At 33.1% G+C, this 21,452-nt stretch overlaps 1 protein-coding gene across 1 annotated transcript; it reads left to right on the forward strand.

Annotated features, from left to right (window-relative positions):
* Positions 1–918: 918 nt before the first annotated feature.
* Positions 919–21,093, forward strand: LOC132720019 (aquaporin-10-like). Its single transcript, XM_060703998.1, has 5 exons — positions 919–1,467; positions 2,603–2,867; positions 4,084–4,202; positions 4,497–4,714; positions 20,310–21,093. The coding sequence occupies exons 1-5, from the start codon at positions 1,381–1,383 to the stop codon at positions 20,503–20,505; spliced, it is 885 nt and encodes a 294-aa protein (XP_060559981.1). The 5' UTR covers positions 919–1,380; the 3' UTR covers positions 20,506–21,093.
* The last annotated feature ends 359 nt before the right edge of the window (positions 21,094–21,452 follow it).

Raw genomic sequence — 21,452 nt, forward strand, 5'->3', positions numbered from 1 at the left:
TCTGCCACCAGATAACCATATAACTAACTAGTTGGTTATCAGGTTAACTAGTTACGTAACTAGTTAACCTCTTAATTAACTAGTTAGACTAGTATCAGGTTAACTAGTTACGTAACTAGTTAACCTCTTAATTAACCAGTAAGTTATCAGGTTAACTAGTTACGTAACAAGTTAACCTCTTAATTAACTAGTTATATAGTTATCAGGTTATCTGGTGGCAGAAATATGCCACCATAATTTAACCTCTTAATTAACTAGTTAGTTATCAGGTTATCTGGTGGCAGAAATATGCCACCATAATTTTCATATGTTTTTAACTTTGTATTGATTGTTTTAAAGTCATTCCTGGTATTAAGTACTTAAAAACAACTATGGCTGCTACTCATATGAGGTTATTTAAAGAATTTTTTTTTATGTGTAGTTTAAATTTCTTTTGGATAATTGTTATTTTTATCAAAAAATTGTAGCTTCTACAGTAAATAACAATTTTATCCTAGATTTAATTCTGTATTATATGATGATGGACCAAATAAGTCTTACATTCTCGGTAAATAGTACAAGCAGGATAAAAGCATGTGGTAGGCCCTACGATATGGGCGATTTCAAAACATGTTTTGGTATAATATCTCCTAAACCGATTTTCCTTGTTAACTTACCATAGTGATCACAAGTGACCTGAGCACTATTAAAATAGAGAGAAATGGAATCCCAATTAAAGGAAAATTCTGTCAAACCAACCCAGTGTTTTTATTTTCATTAGGGTTAAGGTTAATTCATTTATTCACGTGTTAGCCTGTTAGATTAAAATACTTCCCCCTATATTCAACCCGTATCTAAAACATACACAATGCAGTAAACTTGACCTAGAAATAAACTGATAAGCCTACCCGCGTTTGAATATGCTCAACAGATAAACATGCATACAGCGGACTGGGTCACTGTGAGTGGTGATCATATATTAACTCTATCTCTTAACACAAGTTTGTACATAGAGTTCTAATGATCGATGGATTTACAGCTAGTTTGACACTCGTTTAAACGTAAAAGATAACTTTCATAAAATCCAGAAATCTAAATAAGCGTTAAATGATAAATTTCAAATTTTGTATATTGTTTTATCGCATCTCTTTGAAAGCCAGTGCGGATAATTCTTAAATGGTTAAATGGTTAAAGTAATAGCATAAATTGATTCTTTAAATGTTTGTTTAACACTTAAAGAGATATCAGGAATAATGGTATATTAATGCATTTAATGAGTGTTTGACGATGATGAACCTTGATAAAGTGAGTAGATATAAATACTAAAGGCTAATAAAGGTGATAATTTGCTGTCTTTTTACGCACGAAATTGGAAAAATATTCCACGCGGATCGAATAATCATGGGGAAAATTTCGGAGAAGTTGCAAATTAAGAACTCACTAGCTCGTGAATGCTTAGCTGAATTTTTAGGGACATTTATTTTATTGGTAAGTACATTTTAATATATAAAGTCGTCATTTAAATTATGTTAGATAACATATCATAAGTTCAAAGTGATATGGTTTTTAAAAATGTGCATAAATAATAAGGGACATGTACACACTTAAAGCTTAAATTGTATGTTTCATATTTAAATATAAACAAAACTTTTAACAGAATGATGGTGTTTAACTTGCTTAAAAGCAACAATTTATGAACTAGTTTCTGTTACAGCTTTATTTAGAAATTAATGTTTTTCGGAAAAAAATCACAAATAATTGGGTTATTGTCTCAGATTTTAAATGTCGTTTACAATAGGTAATTATACCCTCTTTGTGCACTTGACAATGTTTTTTTTTAAACATTAAAAAATGAAAATCTGCTGCTTTAATATAATTTTGTTTCGAGCGTCCTCGAAACTACTGTATTTTACTGATATGGTTACGTAAAACAGTATGTATGTTATAGATTCCTTTTTTAAAGGAATGCTGGTAGGTAACATAAATATCAAATTACGTTTTCAGACAGCTTAATAATTGATAAGTTAAATTCCTTCCCAAACGTGTATCCAACCACCACAAAAATTGAAAACAAAGATTTAAAGGTACAAAACACGTGTATCGAGGCGTTTATTTCCTGTACGAAAAATAACTAGAACATAATATTTATATGTCCCAGATAATAATAATAATAATAATAATAATAATAATAATAATAATAATAATAATAATAATAATAATAATAAATGATAATGATGATTAATGATGATGGTTATGATGATGATAATGATGATTAATGATGATGATTAATGATGATGGTTATGATGATGATAATGATAATAAGGATGAAGATAGTGGTGGTGGTGGTGTGATGATGATGAAATAAATAAACCTATTATTCTTTATAATGTCAGAATCTACTTAGTATCCCAAGCGACGACCTAGCTAGTTGTTAAGGTGTTTGTCTCTTCACTGGTTGGGTTCGAACTATACAGGACCATGTGTCTTCATATGAAACCAGTGTTTCAGAAAGTGGAATCAGAAGTAGTTAACACACCGGTAATGTGCAAGAAGATATATCACGATCGAGCTGAGATAAAAAATGTTTAAACTATACATATTGAATAAAGTAATATATTTATAGGTTTTTGGTGATGGCTCGGTTGCCCAGAAGGTGCTGAGCAAAGGTGAACTGGGGTCGGCTTTATCTATACATTGGTCATGGGGTATAGGAGTAATGCTCGGCATCTATGTGGCAGGAGGAGTTTCCGGGGCTCACCTGAACCCTGCCGTCACGGTTGCCCAGGCTTTTCTCGGAAGGATTTCCTGGAAGAAAGTAGTTCCGTACATGCTATCACAGTATGTGGGAGCATTTGTAGCATCGGCGTGTGTCTTTCTGGTGTATCACGGTAAATATTTCATTAATCTTAACTGAGTTAAAATCGTATACCATTTGGCCATGAGATTGATATGTACACAAATAACGGCGTTTACTACGGAAATTTGAAGCCTGTATGGGACTCGAACCCTTGATGTTTGAAATACCATTCTCTACAGATCAAACTTTCCAGGCCACTTTCCTGTCACCAGAGTAAATAACCAGAGTCCCTCTGCTTTAAAGGGTCGTAAGTTAAAGGAAATCCACTGAGGTTTTTTTGTAAATTTTGTTTCGAAATAAATATTCCATTTCATGTAGGTCTAGACCAATAACCTTTGTGCAAAAATTCAGATCATTCGCTCATTCCGTTTTTCCAGTATAATTATTCAAAAACTGTTAAAAAACGGAAAAGCGTTGGGACGCTTTGCACTCAAATCGGGCTTAGAAAAGCACAAATATACGGGTTTTTTTTCAATTTATGTCTAAGTATATTGCTAACTCTCTGTGCACATTTTTCTGTTTTAAGTCCCCCAGCTCATGTATGTATGAAATTCAAATTTTATGTTTTAGATTCTTAAACCTCAGCGGAGTCCCTTTAACAAACAATCTCTGTTTTTGTGTTTAAACAATTTAATTTTAAACGGCTGAATTACAATAAGTTACCATTCAGTTACATTATAATGAATGATCATAAATAAATTGTTAAAAAAAACCCACACATTTTGTTCTCAAGATGTATCATTTAAATTATCATAAATTTTAGAAAATGCACTTTAATTTTACTGACATGGTATAGGTTTACAGTCCGGCTCACAATTTTTAATCCTTACCAAATTAAATATATTAAATGGACTCGTCCATCTTTGAATCTGGACGGAACCATTCATTATTCTAAGGGAAATTTTCAAAATTTGTACTGGCTGAATAGCAGTGCATTCTATGAGCAGACGATACGGGCGTGCTTGCTGATCTTGGTTTGTACTGGTCGAATTAGTAGAATCAGCTGCCGACTATTAAAAGAATGAATTTGATCTAGATTCTTGCAATATCGTGATAATATCGGTACAATATCGATAAGTGCGATAAAGATCTGAAGGTTGAATCGATACTACAAAAGTATTGTTGCATTGTACATGTGTCCTGTTTTAAAGGTTATATTGAATCACGGTAAAAAAATTCGTTAAGCCCTTTTTACATATCATATACATGTATAGACACATTTATATAACGATAATTTTCTTTTGCAGACGCTTTGAATAATATTGACGGCGGAAACCGTCAAGTTGACGGAAGTCTTGGGACAGCGGGTATTTGGTCAACCTATCCACAAGTGTATGTTTCGACATGGAACTGTTTTGGCGACCAAGTAATGTTTTCAAAATACTTTGCGTGTGTTTAATATATACATGTAATGTGCATTTTTAAAATGGCAAACTACACATATAATAATATAAAATCTTTGAAGTGGAAATATAATTGCTAAAGATATGTGTGTCCAAAGAATTCTAGACCAAAATTTTCAAAAGTTTTATTAAATGCAATAAACAATTATGCAACTCTGCTAACGCAAAAACCTCAGACGAATTTCCCATCAAAACAAATGCTTGTATTTTATTGATTTAATGCCAATAAATGTACAATATCTTCATTTCTTTTACAGATTTTCGGGACAGCTTTATTGCTGATATGTATTCTGGCAATAACTGACCCCAGGAACATGCAGCCGACAAAAGGTGTGTCCGCTCTCAGCATTGGGCTTGTTGTTGTTGTCATAGGCATGACATTTGGTCTCAACTGTGGCTATGCTATCAACCCGGCAAGAGACCTGGGACCAAGGATTTTCACGTCAATAGCTGGCTGGGGATCGAATCCATTTACGTGAGTACTTTATTTTTTATTTCTAGTCAATGTCCAACGATGATTTAGAAAAAAAAATCAATTTAACTTGGATCAGTATACATTATTTCGAGTATGACGTGATCATTGATCCACATATATGATGAAATTAACAATACTTCAAAATTAAAATATTGAAAAAATCAAAGATTCTGTAAAATTGATATTACGGAATAACTGTCTCAAAGGGTTCACCGTTTTACTCTCACATAGCGGCATTATTATTGCCATTGTTAAAGTTGCATGCCTTCAGATGAGCCAAAATGTTTTAAGAAAATTAAACTTACACTTAAAATGTAAAAAGATTTAAAATTCGAGTAATAATTTACCTGTCCGATTAATGTCTAATTTTGCAGTATTTATAACCAAATTTCTATACTGCGTGACGAACGCAATCAGAGCTGTTATCTTTCCATATACAGATGTACTGACCTCTTATTTATAATTTACATGGATTGTAAGTGTCGTTTGCAATGTGTAAATAACTTCATTTGCTCACATCACAATATTTTACTTTTAAATACATTTTCAAAACTTTCATTGAATTTAGCAAGAATCTGCTGGAGGCTTAAACTGCTTAATTCCAAGTAATCATTTAACGTTGGGGGGAAAAGCAAACAGAAGCTCATTTCAAACACGGGGGAAAACCACTGCTAATCGTAACATCTTCCAGCAAAGACTTATCTATGTCAAGATCAACAATTTGTTTATACTTTTCTTCTTTAATGTTTATCTGGCGAGCATACCGTAAGCAAATATTTATTCTAGTTTACTTGCGAGTGTTTTTATTGCGCGCTTACTTTGAGAGAGTTACCGTCTACCTAGCTTTGGGCTACTCATTCTTGGATTTAAGATGAAAAGCACTCACAAAAATTAGTTATATACAATGAAACTGCAACAGTAGCTTACTTATTAATAATTTGGCAAATTGAGGATTTTCTTTTTGATTTTTTTTTTACAAAATTAGTCGTATAGAAGCCCCCGGAATGGAAAAATAATCAATATCTGGAAAAAGTGATCCCTCGAAAGTATTAAAAGCAGCAAAATTATATGGAAATTGCAAACTCGGTTTGATTGAGCAACATCCCTAACGCCACCTAGCACCAGCTTAAGTGGTACTCAATTCTCAACACTTAAAAATGCTGGACTTAATTATCCCGAAGGACCAGAAAAATATAACAAAACTGAAGTTTTACGGCTGCCACATGTTGTTGTGATGTATGAATATCTGGAAAGAAGTGATCCCTCGGAAGCATTAAAAGCAGCAAAATTACAAGAAATTGCAGACTCGGTTTGATTGAGTCTGTACAAATTTCCAGTTACTTCTCCAAATTTACACCCCACCCCAAAAGAAAAAGAGGCCCATAACTGATTGGAATATTCTATTTACCTCTACTTAACGCTCTCCACTCTTTTACAGTTACCATCGACTCTGTACATAAACAATATTTTTGTTTCTAGACCCTCGGTATAAATAATCTTATTACACGGTCTGCAGAGGAACGATAAGCGTTGTTAACGTCACTTCATTTTTGTTCAAAAGTACGGAATCCTATTTCGTCCACATTATTTCGCTAGTAACACGCGATAATTATCGCCTCTAAAGGGCGAAATTTAGTATTAAATTTCGCATGTCTTAAATTTCGCTAGTCTCTCACGCGATAATTATCGCCCTTTAAAAAGACCAGAAACACTTATACTAGCGAAATTTAACAATTTCGCCTCGATAATTATCGTCTTAATTTTCGTATGTTGTGTGTTTCTCACGCGATAATTATCGCCTTGAAGGGCGCTAATTATCGCATGAGAGACAAGCGAAATTTAATACATGCGAAATTTAGTACTAAACTTCGCCCTTCGAAATTATGGCGGGAAAAAAACACGTGTTAACGGTGTAACGGCAACACTGTGCTGTGTCTTCACCGGTAAAAAATGGGTTGTCACTTTTTGCAATCGTTGTCATCTTGGTGAAGGGATCGTTGTGAAGGTGTGCTACCACTAAATTATCAGATAGTTTTATAGCGTTATTCTCTCATATAAACTGGTATTCATTTGTGTTTGAACGTGCATTGTGCTTGCGTAAATTGTGTTATAAGCATAGAAATTGATATTTAAAAACAGTTGGATTTTTTTCATTCGGGCATCTAAATTATTTTTTAAATCTATATATTGTTATAATGATAATGATTAATTAAGTTTTGAAAATAAAATCATTTGTGAATTCGGTTAATTCCAAAACATAAATGAACAGGGATTTTTAAAGTTCGTTGGTTAATTTGCAAACAAATAAAAGTTCATTTTTATATAAATGGTTTTACCAGAGGTGACTATAAGTTTACCCTCCGTCCTTCCGGGCTACCGAAAAGAGGTGGGGGATGACTTAACTGTAAACAGAACACAAAAGAACAAAAGTCCATTCCGTAACAAACGAATAAGTGGCTCTTTGCCATCTATTAAACAATAGAAATGGCCCCTTATTCCAATCTGGCCGGACGTCTTCCGTTTGTGTCACGAGTCACGAACACACATTTTTGAGGAAACATTTTCAAATTTTGTATATGACTTGTAGATCATGGTTAAATATGAGCAAGTCACACTTATCATTACACTGTTTATAACTAACATTACATTATTCACGTTGCTAAAATAACGTAATATAGGCACAGACTAAGTAAGATTTGAGGCGAACTACTCCTACAGTTCTCTAGCAAACATTTTAAAATTTAGTATATGTCTTTCAGGTGGGTTGAAGGTGTGCAGGCCATATATTTACTGCTTAATTTGTAATTACGTTACTGTCTTTTTTGTTATCGAACAACATAATACATTTTCGCTACAAGTTTATGTCACAAACTTCTCCCACAGTTTTTGAGCAAACATATTCAGATTTGGAATATGTCTTGCAAATGGGATGAAGATGTGCAAGACTCATTTATTTTCACTCTGTTTTGTAATTTACGTTACGCCATTTCCGTTACCATATAACATAATGAAACTGCTGTGTAAGTTTGTGTCACCAACTACTCATACAGGTTTTCATCAATCATTTTCAAATTTAGTTTGTACGTAAAATGTGCAAGACACATATATTTTCGTCGATCTGTTTGGAACATATGTTCTGGTATTTCCGTCACTATATAACATAATATAGATGCAGTATTGTAAGTTTGTGTCGCAAAATACTTTTTCATGTTTAAAGGCACATTTATTGCCGGCTTACACGTTATTACATTGTAATGTACAAAAGAAGATTGTGTTGTTAGTGCTAAAAAGATGAAATAAAGTGCTAAAGAAAGAAAGAATAGACTATGAATGTGTATAGATAGGTAGATGTAAGAGGTTAGAAAGGTTTATTGATTTGTAAAATAAAATACGTCACCTATAAATTTGTAATAGATTGACCAAGTACTTTTACATTTTAATGTTGAATATTGATATGTAAATGTATTTCTTGTATGTTCATGAATAAGACTGAAATAACCTATAAATTTATCTTTAAATTATCATGTTTTCATTACGAATAATACAATTGTTTACCAGCATATTGTAATATCATATTTTACAAATGAATAAAATAGTCAGTATTGACAGAGTTATTGCCCATGATTCAGTGGAAATTGGCTAACCTTTTGAGACAGGCGTTTTAGACATTTCATGTGGCATTCTTTGACAATGTATCCAGTCAAATCTGGTGCCCAAAGAAATAGACGTTCTAAATGTTTCATGTGGCAAACTTTGACAATATCTCCAGCGCAATCAACAGTACCTGTTGATATAGACGTTCTATATATTTCATGAGCAATCCACGATTATCTCATGCCAAATCTGGTACATGTAGAGATATGCGTTCTTGATGTAATATGTGGCAATCTTTTACAAAGTCTCCAGTCTCAGTGCCTGAAAATATAGAAATTTTAGATACTTTATTTGGCAATCTTTGAAAATATCTGCAGCCAAATCTGATACATGTACAGATATGTATTCTTGATGTTTTATGTGGCAATGTTAGACTATGCCTCCAGGCAAACCTGGCGCCTTTAGATATAGGCGTTCTAGATATTTCATGTGGTAATATTTGACAATGTTTTCAGGTAAATAAGGCACCTTTTGAGGCAAGGTTCTAGATATTTCATGCGGCAATCTTTTATATATCTCCATCGAAATCTGGAATATGTAGAGATATGCGTTCTTGATATTTAATATGGCAATCTTTGACAATTTCTCTTGTCAAATCTGGTACCTGTAGAGATAATAGTTCTAAATATTTCATATGGCAATCTTTGACAATCTCTGCAGCCATATCTGGTGACTGTAGGGATAGACGTTCTCTATATTTCATGAGTAATCTATGATAATGTCTCAAGCCAAATCTAGTATTTGTAAAGATATGCGTTCTTTATGTTTTATGTGTCTTAGGGAATGTATCCAGCCTAATATGCTACCTGAGTTTAAGATATAACATGTGGCAATCGTTGGCAATAACTCCTGGTTAAATTAAGAGATACGCCTTCTTGACAATGTCTCAAGTCAAATGTGTTTCTTTTAGAAACATGCATTCTAGATATTTTATGTTGTAATCATTGACAATATCACCAGCCAAATCTAATACATGTAGAAATAGGCGATCTAGATATTTCATGTGGCAATATTTGGAAGTGTCGTCACTGAAATGTGGTACATATGGACATTGACGCTCCAGGTATTTCATGTGGCAATCTTTGACCATGTCTCCAGTCAAACCTTGTGCCTACAGAGAAAGGCGTTCTAGATATTCCATGTGGCTATCTTTGGCAATAACTGTGGTTAAATCTGGTATATTTAGAGATACGCCTTCTTAATATTTAATGTGGCAATCTTTGAAGCTGTCTCCAGTGAAATTTGTTGCTTTCTATTTTTTTATGTTGCAATCATTCTCAAGCCAAATCTAGTACATGTAGAAATAGGCGATCGAGAAATTTGATGTGGCAATCTTTGGCAATGTTTCCAGTCAAACCTTGTGCCTTTAGAGATAGATGTTGCATATATTTCATGTGGCAATTTCTGACAGTATTTCCAGTCAAATCTGGTTTCCTTCTAAGGCAGGCCATCTAAATATTTTATGTGTTAGTCTTTGACAATGTGTCCAGCCAAATCTGGTTTATTTTGAGACTGGCGTTTTAGATATCACATGTGACATTCTAGATAATGTCTCAAGCGAAATCCGGTACATGTAGAGGTATTTTCTTGATATTTTTATGTGGCAATATTTGACTATGTCTCTAGCCAAATCTAGTTCCCGTACACATTGAGGTTGTAGATATTGTAAGTTGCAATCTTTGGCAGTGTCGCCAGTGAAATGTGGTACATATAGAGATTGACTTTCCAGATATTTAGTGTGGCAAATTTTGACAATGTCTCCGGGCACATCTGACATCTTTTCAGGTAGGCGTTTCCGAAAATGAATGTGGCAGTCTTTGCAATATCTCCTGTGAAATCTAAAACATGTAGAGATGTGCAGTCTTGATATTTAATGTGTCAATCTTTGACAATATATCTAGACAAATCAGGTACCTGTAAAGATAGCAGTTGTATAGATTTAATGTGGCAATCTTTGACAATGTCTCAAGGCAAATCAGGCACCTTTTGAGGCAGGCGTTCCCGATAATGAATGTGGCAATCTTTGAAATATCTCCATTGAAATCTAGAATATGTAGAGATATGCAGTCTTGATATTTAATGTGTCAATCTTTGACAATATATATAGACAAATCAAATACCTGTAAAGATAGCAGTTGTATATTATTTAATGTGGCAATCTTTGGCAATCTCTCTAGCCAAATCGGGTACATATTGAGATATGCGCTCTTGATATTTCATGTGGCAATCTTTGACGATGACTCCAGTAAAATTTGGTGCCTTTAGAGATAGGCGTTATATATATTTCATGTAGCAATCTTTGACAATGTCTCCTTTCAAATCTGGTACATATAGAGATATGCGTTCCTGATATTTCATGAAGCAATCTTTTAAAAGGTCTCTAGTCAAACCTGATGCCTTTAGAGATAGGCGTTTTAAAGTTTTTATGTGACAATCTATGACAATGTCTCCAATCAAACCTGGTACTTGTATGGAATTTTGTTTTAGACGTAACTTGTGTAAATCTTTAAAAATGTCTCCAGTCCAATCTGGTACATTTGCAGATATGCTTTTCTGATATCTGACATCTTTGACCGTGTCTCGAGTCAAATATTTTGCCTTTTGAAAAATGCATTCTAGATATTTCATGTCGCATGAAAAATGCATTCTAGATATATCATGTAGCAATCTTTGACAATGTCTCCAGCCAAATCTGGTACATACAGAGATAGGCGTTCGATATATTTCATGTGGCAATATTTGACAATGTCTCCTTTCAAATCTGGTACATATAGAGATATGCGCTCTTAACATTTCATGTAGCAATCTTTGAAAATGTCACTAGTCAAACATGATGCCTTTAGAGATCTTTGATAGTGTATCTAGCCAAATCTGGTATATATGGAGATATCCGTTCTAGATATTTCATGTGGCAATTTTTGACAATGTCTCCTATCAAATCTGGTACATATAGAGATTTGCGTTCTTGATATTTACTAGAGACATTGTCACTGAGTGCCACGTGAATATCAATTTAAAAAATATATAATATGTAAAAGATATGTACAGTGGGGCTTTGCTAATCCGAACCCTTCTAATCCGGAATCCTTTCTTATCCGAACAAAGTGTCCGGTTCCGATTTTATTCGTTCTATTTTTAATAGCAAAAAACCTTTCGGATCCGGAACCTGTCTACTCCGAATTCGAAGACGATTTTTTCAATTTTTGTTCTTATTTTACTCTAAAATTTACCTCTCGGATCCGAACAGATTTTGCCAAATGTCACACCTTCATTCAAAATAACAAATAATCGCACATCTTGCAGGTGTAAAGTAAGTAATTTATTTATTATAGTGACATGTGTAAACATATTTAACAAATTCAAATAATACAACATATTACATACACCCGGCCCAATGGGCCTATAAGTCACCTTCAATAAACATGAGATATTTACATAAAGTCATAAGTAAATATATTAACAAATTCATTTGTAAAAAAAAAAACATACACCCAAACTGATGTGTTATTTTACTTGATTAATGGGTGAAACGTATGATCTGCAAAGGTGTGAAAATTACACTTAACTTGCCTTCATATCTTCTATAATTGCTTAATTGATTGTTTTTCGTCACCTTCAATATGTTATTATTGTATTTATGTTGAAAAATGATTGTGTTAAATGTGTCATTTGATATGCATATCTTGAAATACGCTAGATAAGTCCCGCCGTGAGTACGTCGATCTTGCATAATCAATCTTGTTAAAGCATTTCAAATTTGAAAATTAAAGAATTTCGAAGAGGTCCCGTACCCCCGACGGCACTTATGCATTATAAAATTACTCATTACTGAATTACACATTACATTATATTAACTATTACTGGGTAAACAGTACCTTATTGCGTAAATTTTGCCGTGTTGGGCTTTCTTTAGGGATTCTGTATTTATCTATTTTATGATCACATCCGTGTTATTTGTGCCGTGTGGCGGCTGTAAAAAGTCTCCCCGTACATTTAATCAATGATGTTATATTTTCGATCCTTGAAGATCGTTCAGCACGACATTATTGTTGTACTTGTAGTATTTTTAGTATCAACTTTTCGGCATTTTCTAGTTGGGTGGTTCCAATATTCCTACTTGAATAATGTTGAATCACCCTTAGGATATGTTTGCCTGCTTTTTAAATTTGTCTTTTGACGTCTTATCTGTGATACGCAGGCTTCATAACCTCTGATCCCCTTTCAAAATTCCATTTTATTTAGTTCTGCCCATTGTTTTCTCGTTTAGGGCACACGCTTTTTATTACTTGGGGACCATACGCCGCTTTTCATGGAATGGCGCGTAAGTGTCACATTGAAGGTTCCATGATAACCGCCGTATGAACACATCTGCGGATGTTTCTTAATTCAAAATTTTACTATTTCATGCTTAAATGTTGAATTCTGCTTAAGCCGGTGCTAGGGGGCGTGGACGGTAATTTGCACTTTCCAGTACCGTCCATGAACAGGCTCAATCAAACCGAGCCTGCAACATTTTCAATTTTGCCGTGTTGGGCTTTCTTTAGGGATTCTGTATTTATCTATTATATTATCTAATAAATCCGGTGAATATTTATTCCAATTGCTTGTGAAACATGCGAATTTATTTATTTATTTTTTTTTATATATTTTTTGAATTGACCAGGTTACACATGTGTTGTCTGAACCGAATTACTGCGCGACAAGAACAATTTGCACGAGGCATTCATTCACACACACAAAAAAAAACAACAACAACCCCGTCGTAGTAAATAAAATTACTAGAGCGTGCAATAAGGCATTGTGTTTATGTTATATAAGGTGCTAATATATCCTCACTTGAACCCCCATTTCTTTCTTTAAAACATTAAAAATGTATATTATTTTTATATTTCTGTTTAAAAATAATTAAATGACTATTAATACTGTATTATCTTTTCAGGGCTTTACAACCGGAACATATATATATATATATATATATATATATATATTGTAAAATATTACTTTGTAAACCCCTTATGTATTCTATTATACCTGGGTGAATAAAGATATTTGAATTGAATTGAATTGAATAAATATTTTGATATAATGCAATAAAAATACCGTTTAATCCTTTGTTATGGATTCAATGATACGTGATTAAGCAATGAAAATAAATAAAAACTGTCAGTGAATTCGGATAGTCGCTGAATCGGATAAGAGTAAATAACAACTGACAAATGCTGGTACGAATATTTAGTTATGTCTCCACCTCCTGTTTTACATCGTAGGTTAACTTACCCTTGAGGACATAATTTTTTTTTTGCTTATTATTAATTTTCATTTCTTTATTTTTGTATTCACATGTATTAGAATGAACGATAAGAGACTGCAAAAATAAAATATCTAAAATGCAATTTCAAATGCATTCCCGTTTTCTTTCCCTAAACTATTTTGCAAATACATGTTACATGAAAAAACATGTAAAAGAACCTTCTAATTCGGAAACCTTTCTAATCCGGAAACCTTTCTAATCCGAACTTTTCTTCTAGTCCGGACGAGTTCGGATTAGACAGGTTCCACTGTAATTTTAAAATTTGACTTAAAACCCAAGACAATATAAAATACTTGAAAATGCTGTCATATTGTTACAAATTTCATTAATCTCTACAATTGAATTTCTCATATAAAGATAGGTTTGGCCAAGATAACAATGGCTGCCCTCATTACTAACTACATTTCTATAGCTGTCCAGGACAAATACGTAATATTTGCAGAATCTGAAGTTGGAAGCACTTTCATTGACTGAGAAGAATATTACGGCGTGAATGGTGGTCATTTCATTTTTCCATGTTTAAAATTGACAAATTTGTAATAAATGAGTAATTTATTTTTTATGGCTAAAAGTATGGTTTTATATTTGAATGATGTAGTTTGTATCATTAAAATGTATGTGACGATATGTAATTGCTTTCAGTCATAATATACTAATACAACGTATCTGTCCCTGTGTCTTTGGCCGAACAAGTATGTTAAGTTGGCAGAATTTTTATGCAGGTCAACACTTTGTCGGTGTGTCACTCTCGCCTTGAAAATAACTTTTTATTTAAAATTTGCAAATTGGTAGTCTTTTGATACTTGAAAATGTTAAATAATACTTGTCCCAAGTAAAGATATCTCGCTGAAACATCACACATTTGTAGAGACCAGTAAGAGAAAGAGCAGTGTCAAAGAACTGTAACTTTTCATTACTTTTTAAATTATTTCCCTTTGTAATACCGGCCCATTACACTTTTATTCATGATATATAGCCTTTATTTATTGACCGATTTCTTTCATGTTTTGTAGACTTAAGCTTACTTTGAACACTTTTGTCAAGGTCATTGATGCTTGATAGATTTTTACACTGCTGTTCATTCAGCTCTTTTTTAGCTCGACTTTCTTTGAAAAAAGTAAAGGTATTGTTAAAGTCGCGGCGGCTATGCCGTTGCCGTCCGCAAACTTGTACCCGGATCATAACTTTTTTAGTTTTTGGTGTATTGTCTTCTGACTTGGCCACAACAATTCTTGGGACAAGACCTTTCAGTAGACCACACTAACCTTGACCTTTATCCATAAATGACCTTGACCTTCAAGGTCAAAAGTCCAAATTTTGCTTGTTCTTGCTATTATTGGCTGTAACTTTGTTATTTTTGAATGGATTGTCTTCAAACTTAAGCATAATAATCTTCAAGGATATCCCTTAAAAATAACTAGACAGACCTTGACCTTCACTTATAAATGACCTTGACTTTGAAGGTCAAACTATTGAAATTTTCATTTTTTTTGGCTATTATTGGCTGTAACTTTGTTATTTTGAATGGATTGTCTTCAAACTTAAACATAATAATCTTCAAGGATAACCCTTAAAAATAATCAAACAGACCTTGACCTTCACTCATTAATGACCTTGTCTTTGAAGGTCAAATTATTGAAATTTTCATTGTTTTGGCTGTAACTGGCTGTAACTTTGCTATTATTGAAGGGATCAACTTCATATTATAACAGAACATTCTCAAGGGCAAGACCTTGTTGTTTATCAAACCCGATTTGACTTGGGCTCTTTAATGACCTTGTCCTTGAAGGTTAAATTACTGAATTTTCTCAGATTTGTGCATTAAATGACCAAACATATTTATTGGTGTGTGTATATATTCATGTGTCATGTATCATATATCATGTCATATATATCATATCATGTCATATATCATGCCATATCATATATCATGTCAAAAAGCATGTCATATCATATCATATATCAGATATCATGCCACATATGATATATCATATCAGATATCATGCCACATATGATATATCATATAATATATCTGTATCATGTCATATCCTATATCATGTCATATATCATATATATGCCATACATCATACCATATATCAGATATCATGTCACATATGATATATCATGTCATATTTCATGCCACATATCAAATCATATAATGACATGTATCATATGTCATGTCATATATCATATCATGTCATATCCTATATCATGCCATGTATCTTATATCATGTCATATAACATATCATGTCATATCATATATCATGTTATATGTCATGTCATATATCATATATCATGTCGTGTCATATAGCTTATATCATTTAATATATCATATCATACATCATGCTATGTATCATATATCATGTCATATATCATACTCTATATCATGTCATATATCATGCCATGTATCATATATCATGTCATATATCATACTCTATATCATGTCATATATCAGATATCATGTCATATATCATATCATATATCATATATTATGTCATATATCATATATTGTATGTATATATATATATATATATATATATATATATATATATATATATATATATATATATATATATATATATATATATATATATATATATATATATATATATATATATATATATATATATATATATATATATATATATCAATGAGTATATCTATATATGCAAATTATATAGACAAAAATAACAAGACAGACCGATTAAATTTGTGAAAAGGAAACGTTTAGATTTGTTCAAACATTTCTTTGTTTGCTTTTAGAAAAAGTAAAAAGTCGAGCGTTGCCTCCGCCCGGCGGTGGCTCTTGTTATAATTTACTGATGTTAGTAGATACTTGAGATGATCATACAATTTAAGACACCAGTGCTAAAGATTTACTTACACGGGACTTATTCATTGACTAGTTATCTTGGCTGTTGCTATAACTTTGGGTAGAGAAGTGGTCCTTTTGGGTCAAGGTTACAAGACTGATAAAAATCCAAAACAGTTTTGTCCAGGCAGCCGAGGTCTTGAATATTTGGTTGGTAGATACCTCGGCTTATCCATAGAGTATGGAATTGCTGGGGTACCAGTCAATAAATGTTTTGACATTTGTTAATACAGTGTGCACTGAATATTTTGACAAATGTTCAGGTTCGGAAAATTTAAATTGCGTTCATAATCTCCATATATTTAATTATCCACATAACTAATATCAACCTATATGTTAGTTACACTGTGAATTATGGAAGGATCCAGATTTATTCAGTTTTCATTTAAATAAATATGTTACCATAGAAACAACAGTGAAAAAAGAAATCAAATAATGTGCATTATACACCTCAGTATGTTCTCTATCAACAAATTAAGTTACTTGAGTCTAACTTCTGTACTTAGTTAGCTATTGCAGGACCTTGATTTCTTCTGACGTACGAGAAGATAAAAGGAACCTTCAATGAAACTTGTTAAAGGCATGATTATGCCTCAGAAATGAACAAATATTTACTTCTTTAGAAATGTCATTGTAACATTTTATAATATTTAAGTAATGGTTTTAGAGAATGTTAAATGCTTGCTAATTAAAGGAAATAGGACTAAATGTAAAAGTTAACGTTATAAAGTAGCAAAATGTAAGCAAAGTAACATTTTGACTTCCATATTTTTTTTTTGTTTGTTTCATTTTACGCCTTTTTCCAACAGTATTTCAGTCATATAGGCGGGTAGTTTCCTAACCATCGCCCTGGAGAGTTACACCAGTACTAGACTACCTTCCTCCGCGCTAAACTACCAAAGCATCTCCCGGGGATCGAACCCTCGCCAGAGAGGTAACTGGATTAGAAGTCATCGACTCTAACCCCTCGACCACGGAGGCGGTCTTGACTTCCATACGATTTTTTTTTGACTTCCATACAAAATACTAAATCACTAGAAATTTACTAATTGTCGAAAAGCATTAAAAGGTTAAAACAGTTATGGTAATTGGCCAGTAAGTAGCTTGTTGCTTGTTGGAAAATATAAAAGAATACCAACAATAAAAATATTTTGAGATGAAAATGAAAGCATCTCTAAGGCATAATGGACCTTTAAGGATAAGAAGAGGTCATTATTCTTCAATGCAAGTTATAAAAGTATTTGGCGTGATTTAAAGGTTCAAAAGGCAAAACTGTCAAATATCTAAGTTCTGGCCGTAGTAAATTCCTACAAGGAAACTTGACTTTTCCTCAAATGACCAACAGATCCTTCATTATGGATAATAGATCATCGGCATTGCAGTTTATGAAGAGAAAGTCCTATGTAACTTATAAACTCCTAATTACGCTTTTTTATCTCCTGCGTATGAGTTTTTTTTTTATAGAACATATTAAATTGTCACCAAGGCGCCCGTACTGTCCTTCACTTTAACACCTGTTTAAATGACTTCTTCTGTTCAGTGTCTTTTGTATAAATGCCAATTGCATGATTTTTTCCTCACCATTTTTTTTTGTCATCACTTCTATGAAATGTGTCAATATTATAACAACAGCTTAGTGTTAGACATTGACACCTGCTGATTATGTTTATGTTTTAGGTATATTTGCATGATTTATTTATCCCCTTAACGGAAAGGGGATTATAGGAATGGCCTCCGTCTGTCAGTCCGTCTGTCTGTCCGTCTGTCAGTTCCATAACTTAAATCGCTGATAACCATAATGGGACGACGTGCAGAACGCAATGATTGGATTGCTATCCAAAAGGTCAAGCTAACACTTTAAGGTCAAATTTTAAAAAGTCTGCTCCATAACTTTCTAACCACCGAAATTTAAAAAAAAATGACTAAATACAATTGATCACCATCATAAGAACATATGCAGAGCGCACTAATTGAGTTGCTTTACCCCAAGGTCAAGGTCACACTTAAAGGTCAAATTTATAAAAAGTCTACATTTAATGTCCCCTCCATAAATTTTAAATGCCCCAGGGTCAATGTTATATGTTGTCCATAATTTTTTAACTTTACGGAAGATTTTAAATACTTTAACACAAATAATCACCATCGTGAGACTATGTGCTTATGATATACATGACACAACTTCAACGTCATGTTTGGTAAAAGGACAAGAAGTACATATTCATGTTCACTGCGGAAGGGGATTTAGCTGTCCTTCAGACTGCCTTGTAGACATTAAAAAAAATCGAATTGACAGTCCTTTTCTGTCGACATTTAAGTTTTTACACGGGGCCGTACGTGGCTAAGTAATAGAAACAATGCAGAGTCCATTGATGCTAATGGGGTAAATATCTGGTATTTTTCAAATGGGGTATGTGTTCCCCTGTACGGGACAAATAAACAAGCTCGGCCGTTAACCATTTTTGGAATTTTCATGAGGCCAAACGTGGCTACCTGCAAGAGGCAATATACTGTCATCTCAGTTTTTACACGGAACCATACTATGTCGACAGACAATGTACAGTCCATTTTGCATACATTTAAAACTCAAAGTTTATATTGATATGGTGACATTAATTAATATAGTCCAAGATGTTAGCCAATATCAATATTTTCAATGGGATATAAGAAGCAATAATAATTATGCCTCGACAACCATTCAAAAATTCACACGAGGTTATTTGTCGCTATGGTCACTTACTATCTATAATGATTTTTAAAGATTTTGTTCAATTTGGCTTCTACAATATTTCTAAACATACCGAGGAAGAAAATACACATACAAATTTAGTGTCCTTGTATCTAGCGATTGATAGACCATAGAGAGTCCCGTTCAGGATATCCTAGGACTAAAAACACGAGAAGAATTAAGTTCAGACGCGATATTTAGCGTCCTATAAAGGGCGAAATTTAGTACTAAATTTCGCATGTATTAAATTTCTCTAGTCTCTCATACGATAATTAGCGCCCTTCAGCGCGATATTTATCGCCTGATGAACACACAACATACGAAAATTAAGACGATAATTATCGAGGCGAAATTGTTAATTTTCGCTAGTATAAGTGTTTCTGGTCTATAGAAAGGGCGATAATTATTGCGTGAGAGACTAGCGAAATTTAAGACATGCGATATTTAATACTATATTTCGTCCTTTAGATGCGATAATTATCGCGTGTTAACTAGCGAAATATTGTGGACGAAATAGGATTCCGTACAAAAGCCTTTAAATATAAAATTTGAATTTACAACGTAGATAAACTTGGGCACTTAAAACGAAAAAGATATGCAAAAAAAGTGATAAAGAAATACGCGCGCAGAATTAAATTATACACCCAATTTGAATTTAAATGCTGAAACGACTTTCATTATTTTTTTTTCACAATTCAATCATTATTCAGGGAAAATACTGATCTGTAATTTTGCACAAAGGTTGTTTGTTTACACCTACATCAAATGGTACATAAATATTGAAAAAAAATATTTTCGAAAAAAATATTTTCAGTCCCGTCATGCCAAACCACAGTTGAATAACATTCACAACGTTTTCATCAAGCTGAATTATCATCTATATCATCAAACAATTATCATTTTATTATCTATACATTTATCGTTTATACCCGACAACTTATCTAATCGAAACAAAGGTCCAGTTCTCGGTCATGCACGTGCACGTTTTATCTATTTCGGGTAATTAAACTTTAGAACTTGATTTTTTTCCCAGGTACCGTGACCACAACTACTTTTGGGTACCCGTGCTTGGACCTCACCTGGGTGGTGTTATTGGTGCCTACATCTACCAATTATGTGTTGGATTTCACTGGCCAGTAGAGGATCAAGACTCGAGCCCGGTACCCGTTAATCAAAAGCCAGAAGCACCGGGCTACGATGGACCGTATAATCCAAATACTCATATGTGAAAAACAAAATGACACAAAATAGCTTTTTTCTGTAAAGAAACCGACACTCATCGTACACTTTCATGTCCTTGGAACCTTTCAGTGAGACTATGTCAGTATCGCTTTGAGGACGATCGAAAGCAGGACAAAATGATATGAACAAATGTGGCATACTAAGTTGAAACAAGGACTTCTGTTTGTACATATAATTTTGACGGACGACTTTTATTTATCCAGTTAATACCTAAATGGCATTATTAGTGGTAAAACGTGTAGTAAGAAAATTTTAGAAAAACTAAAGAAAACGGGTAAATTCAGATATCAAATGCAAAATTGAGAAATTTGAAGCAATTCTTTAGAATACAGTAATATGCACAAATACAGTCGACTCCGCTTATTACAAACTCGCTTAAAACGAATTATCGTTAATAGCGAACAAAATCTGAAACCCTCGGCCGATTCCCGTATACTAAATCACTTCGCTTAATACGTACTCACTAATACCGATTACACCTGTGACATATATGGCATTTTTTCACGGCACATTTGCCCACCCAAACAAGTCAACGAAAGTTGTTGCTACATCGCTTTTAGCGAACTTTGGATATAACGAACGCTATTTTAATCTCCCATTGAGTTCGGTATAAGCGGAGTCGACTGTATCATCGAAATTTCATTTCAAGAGTGTGTAGTTTGATTCAATAAGAAACTCATTGGTTATAAATATGTAATAATAAATATATATACATGTATTAAAAACCTTTTTTTTACGCTCGATTATAGGACACCTACACCGACAAATGTATACATGGATCATGACAACTCTAAAGAAATACTGGTGATGATTCATTTCACACATGCCCCTCTAGGTAGAACCGTCGAGCTAATAACGTATGTTAAACTCGAAAGCAAAATTAACGTCACTTGTTAGAATCACGGCTAAATGTAATTAAAAATCCTTGTTAGAA

Source organism: Ruditapes philippinarum, unplaced genomic scaffold (assembly GCF_026571515.1).
Source record: "Ruditapes philippinarum isolate M1 unplaced genomic scaffold, ASM2657151v2 ctg5939_1_1_1_1, whole genome shotgun sequence".
NCBI lineage: Eukaryota > Metazoa > Mollusca > Bivalvia > Venerida > Veneridae > Ruditapes > Ruditapes philippinarum.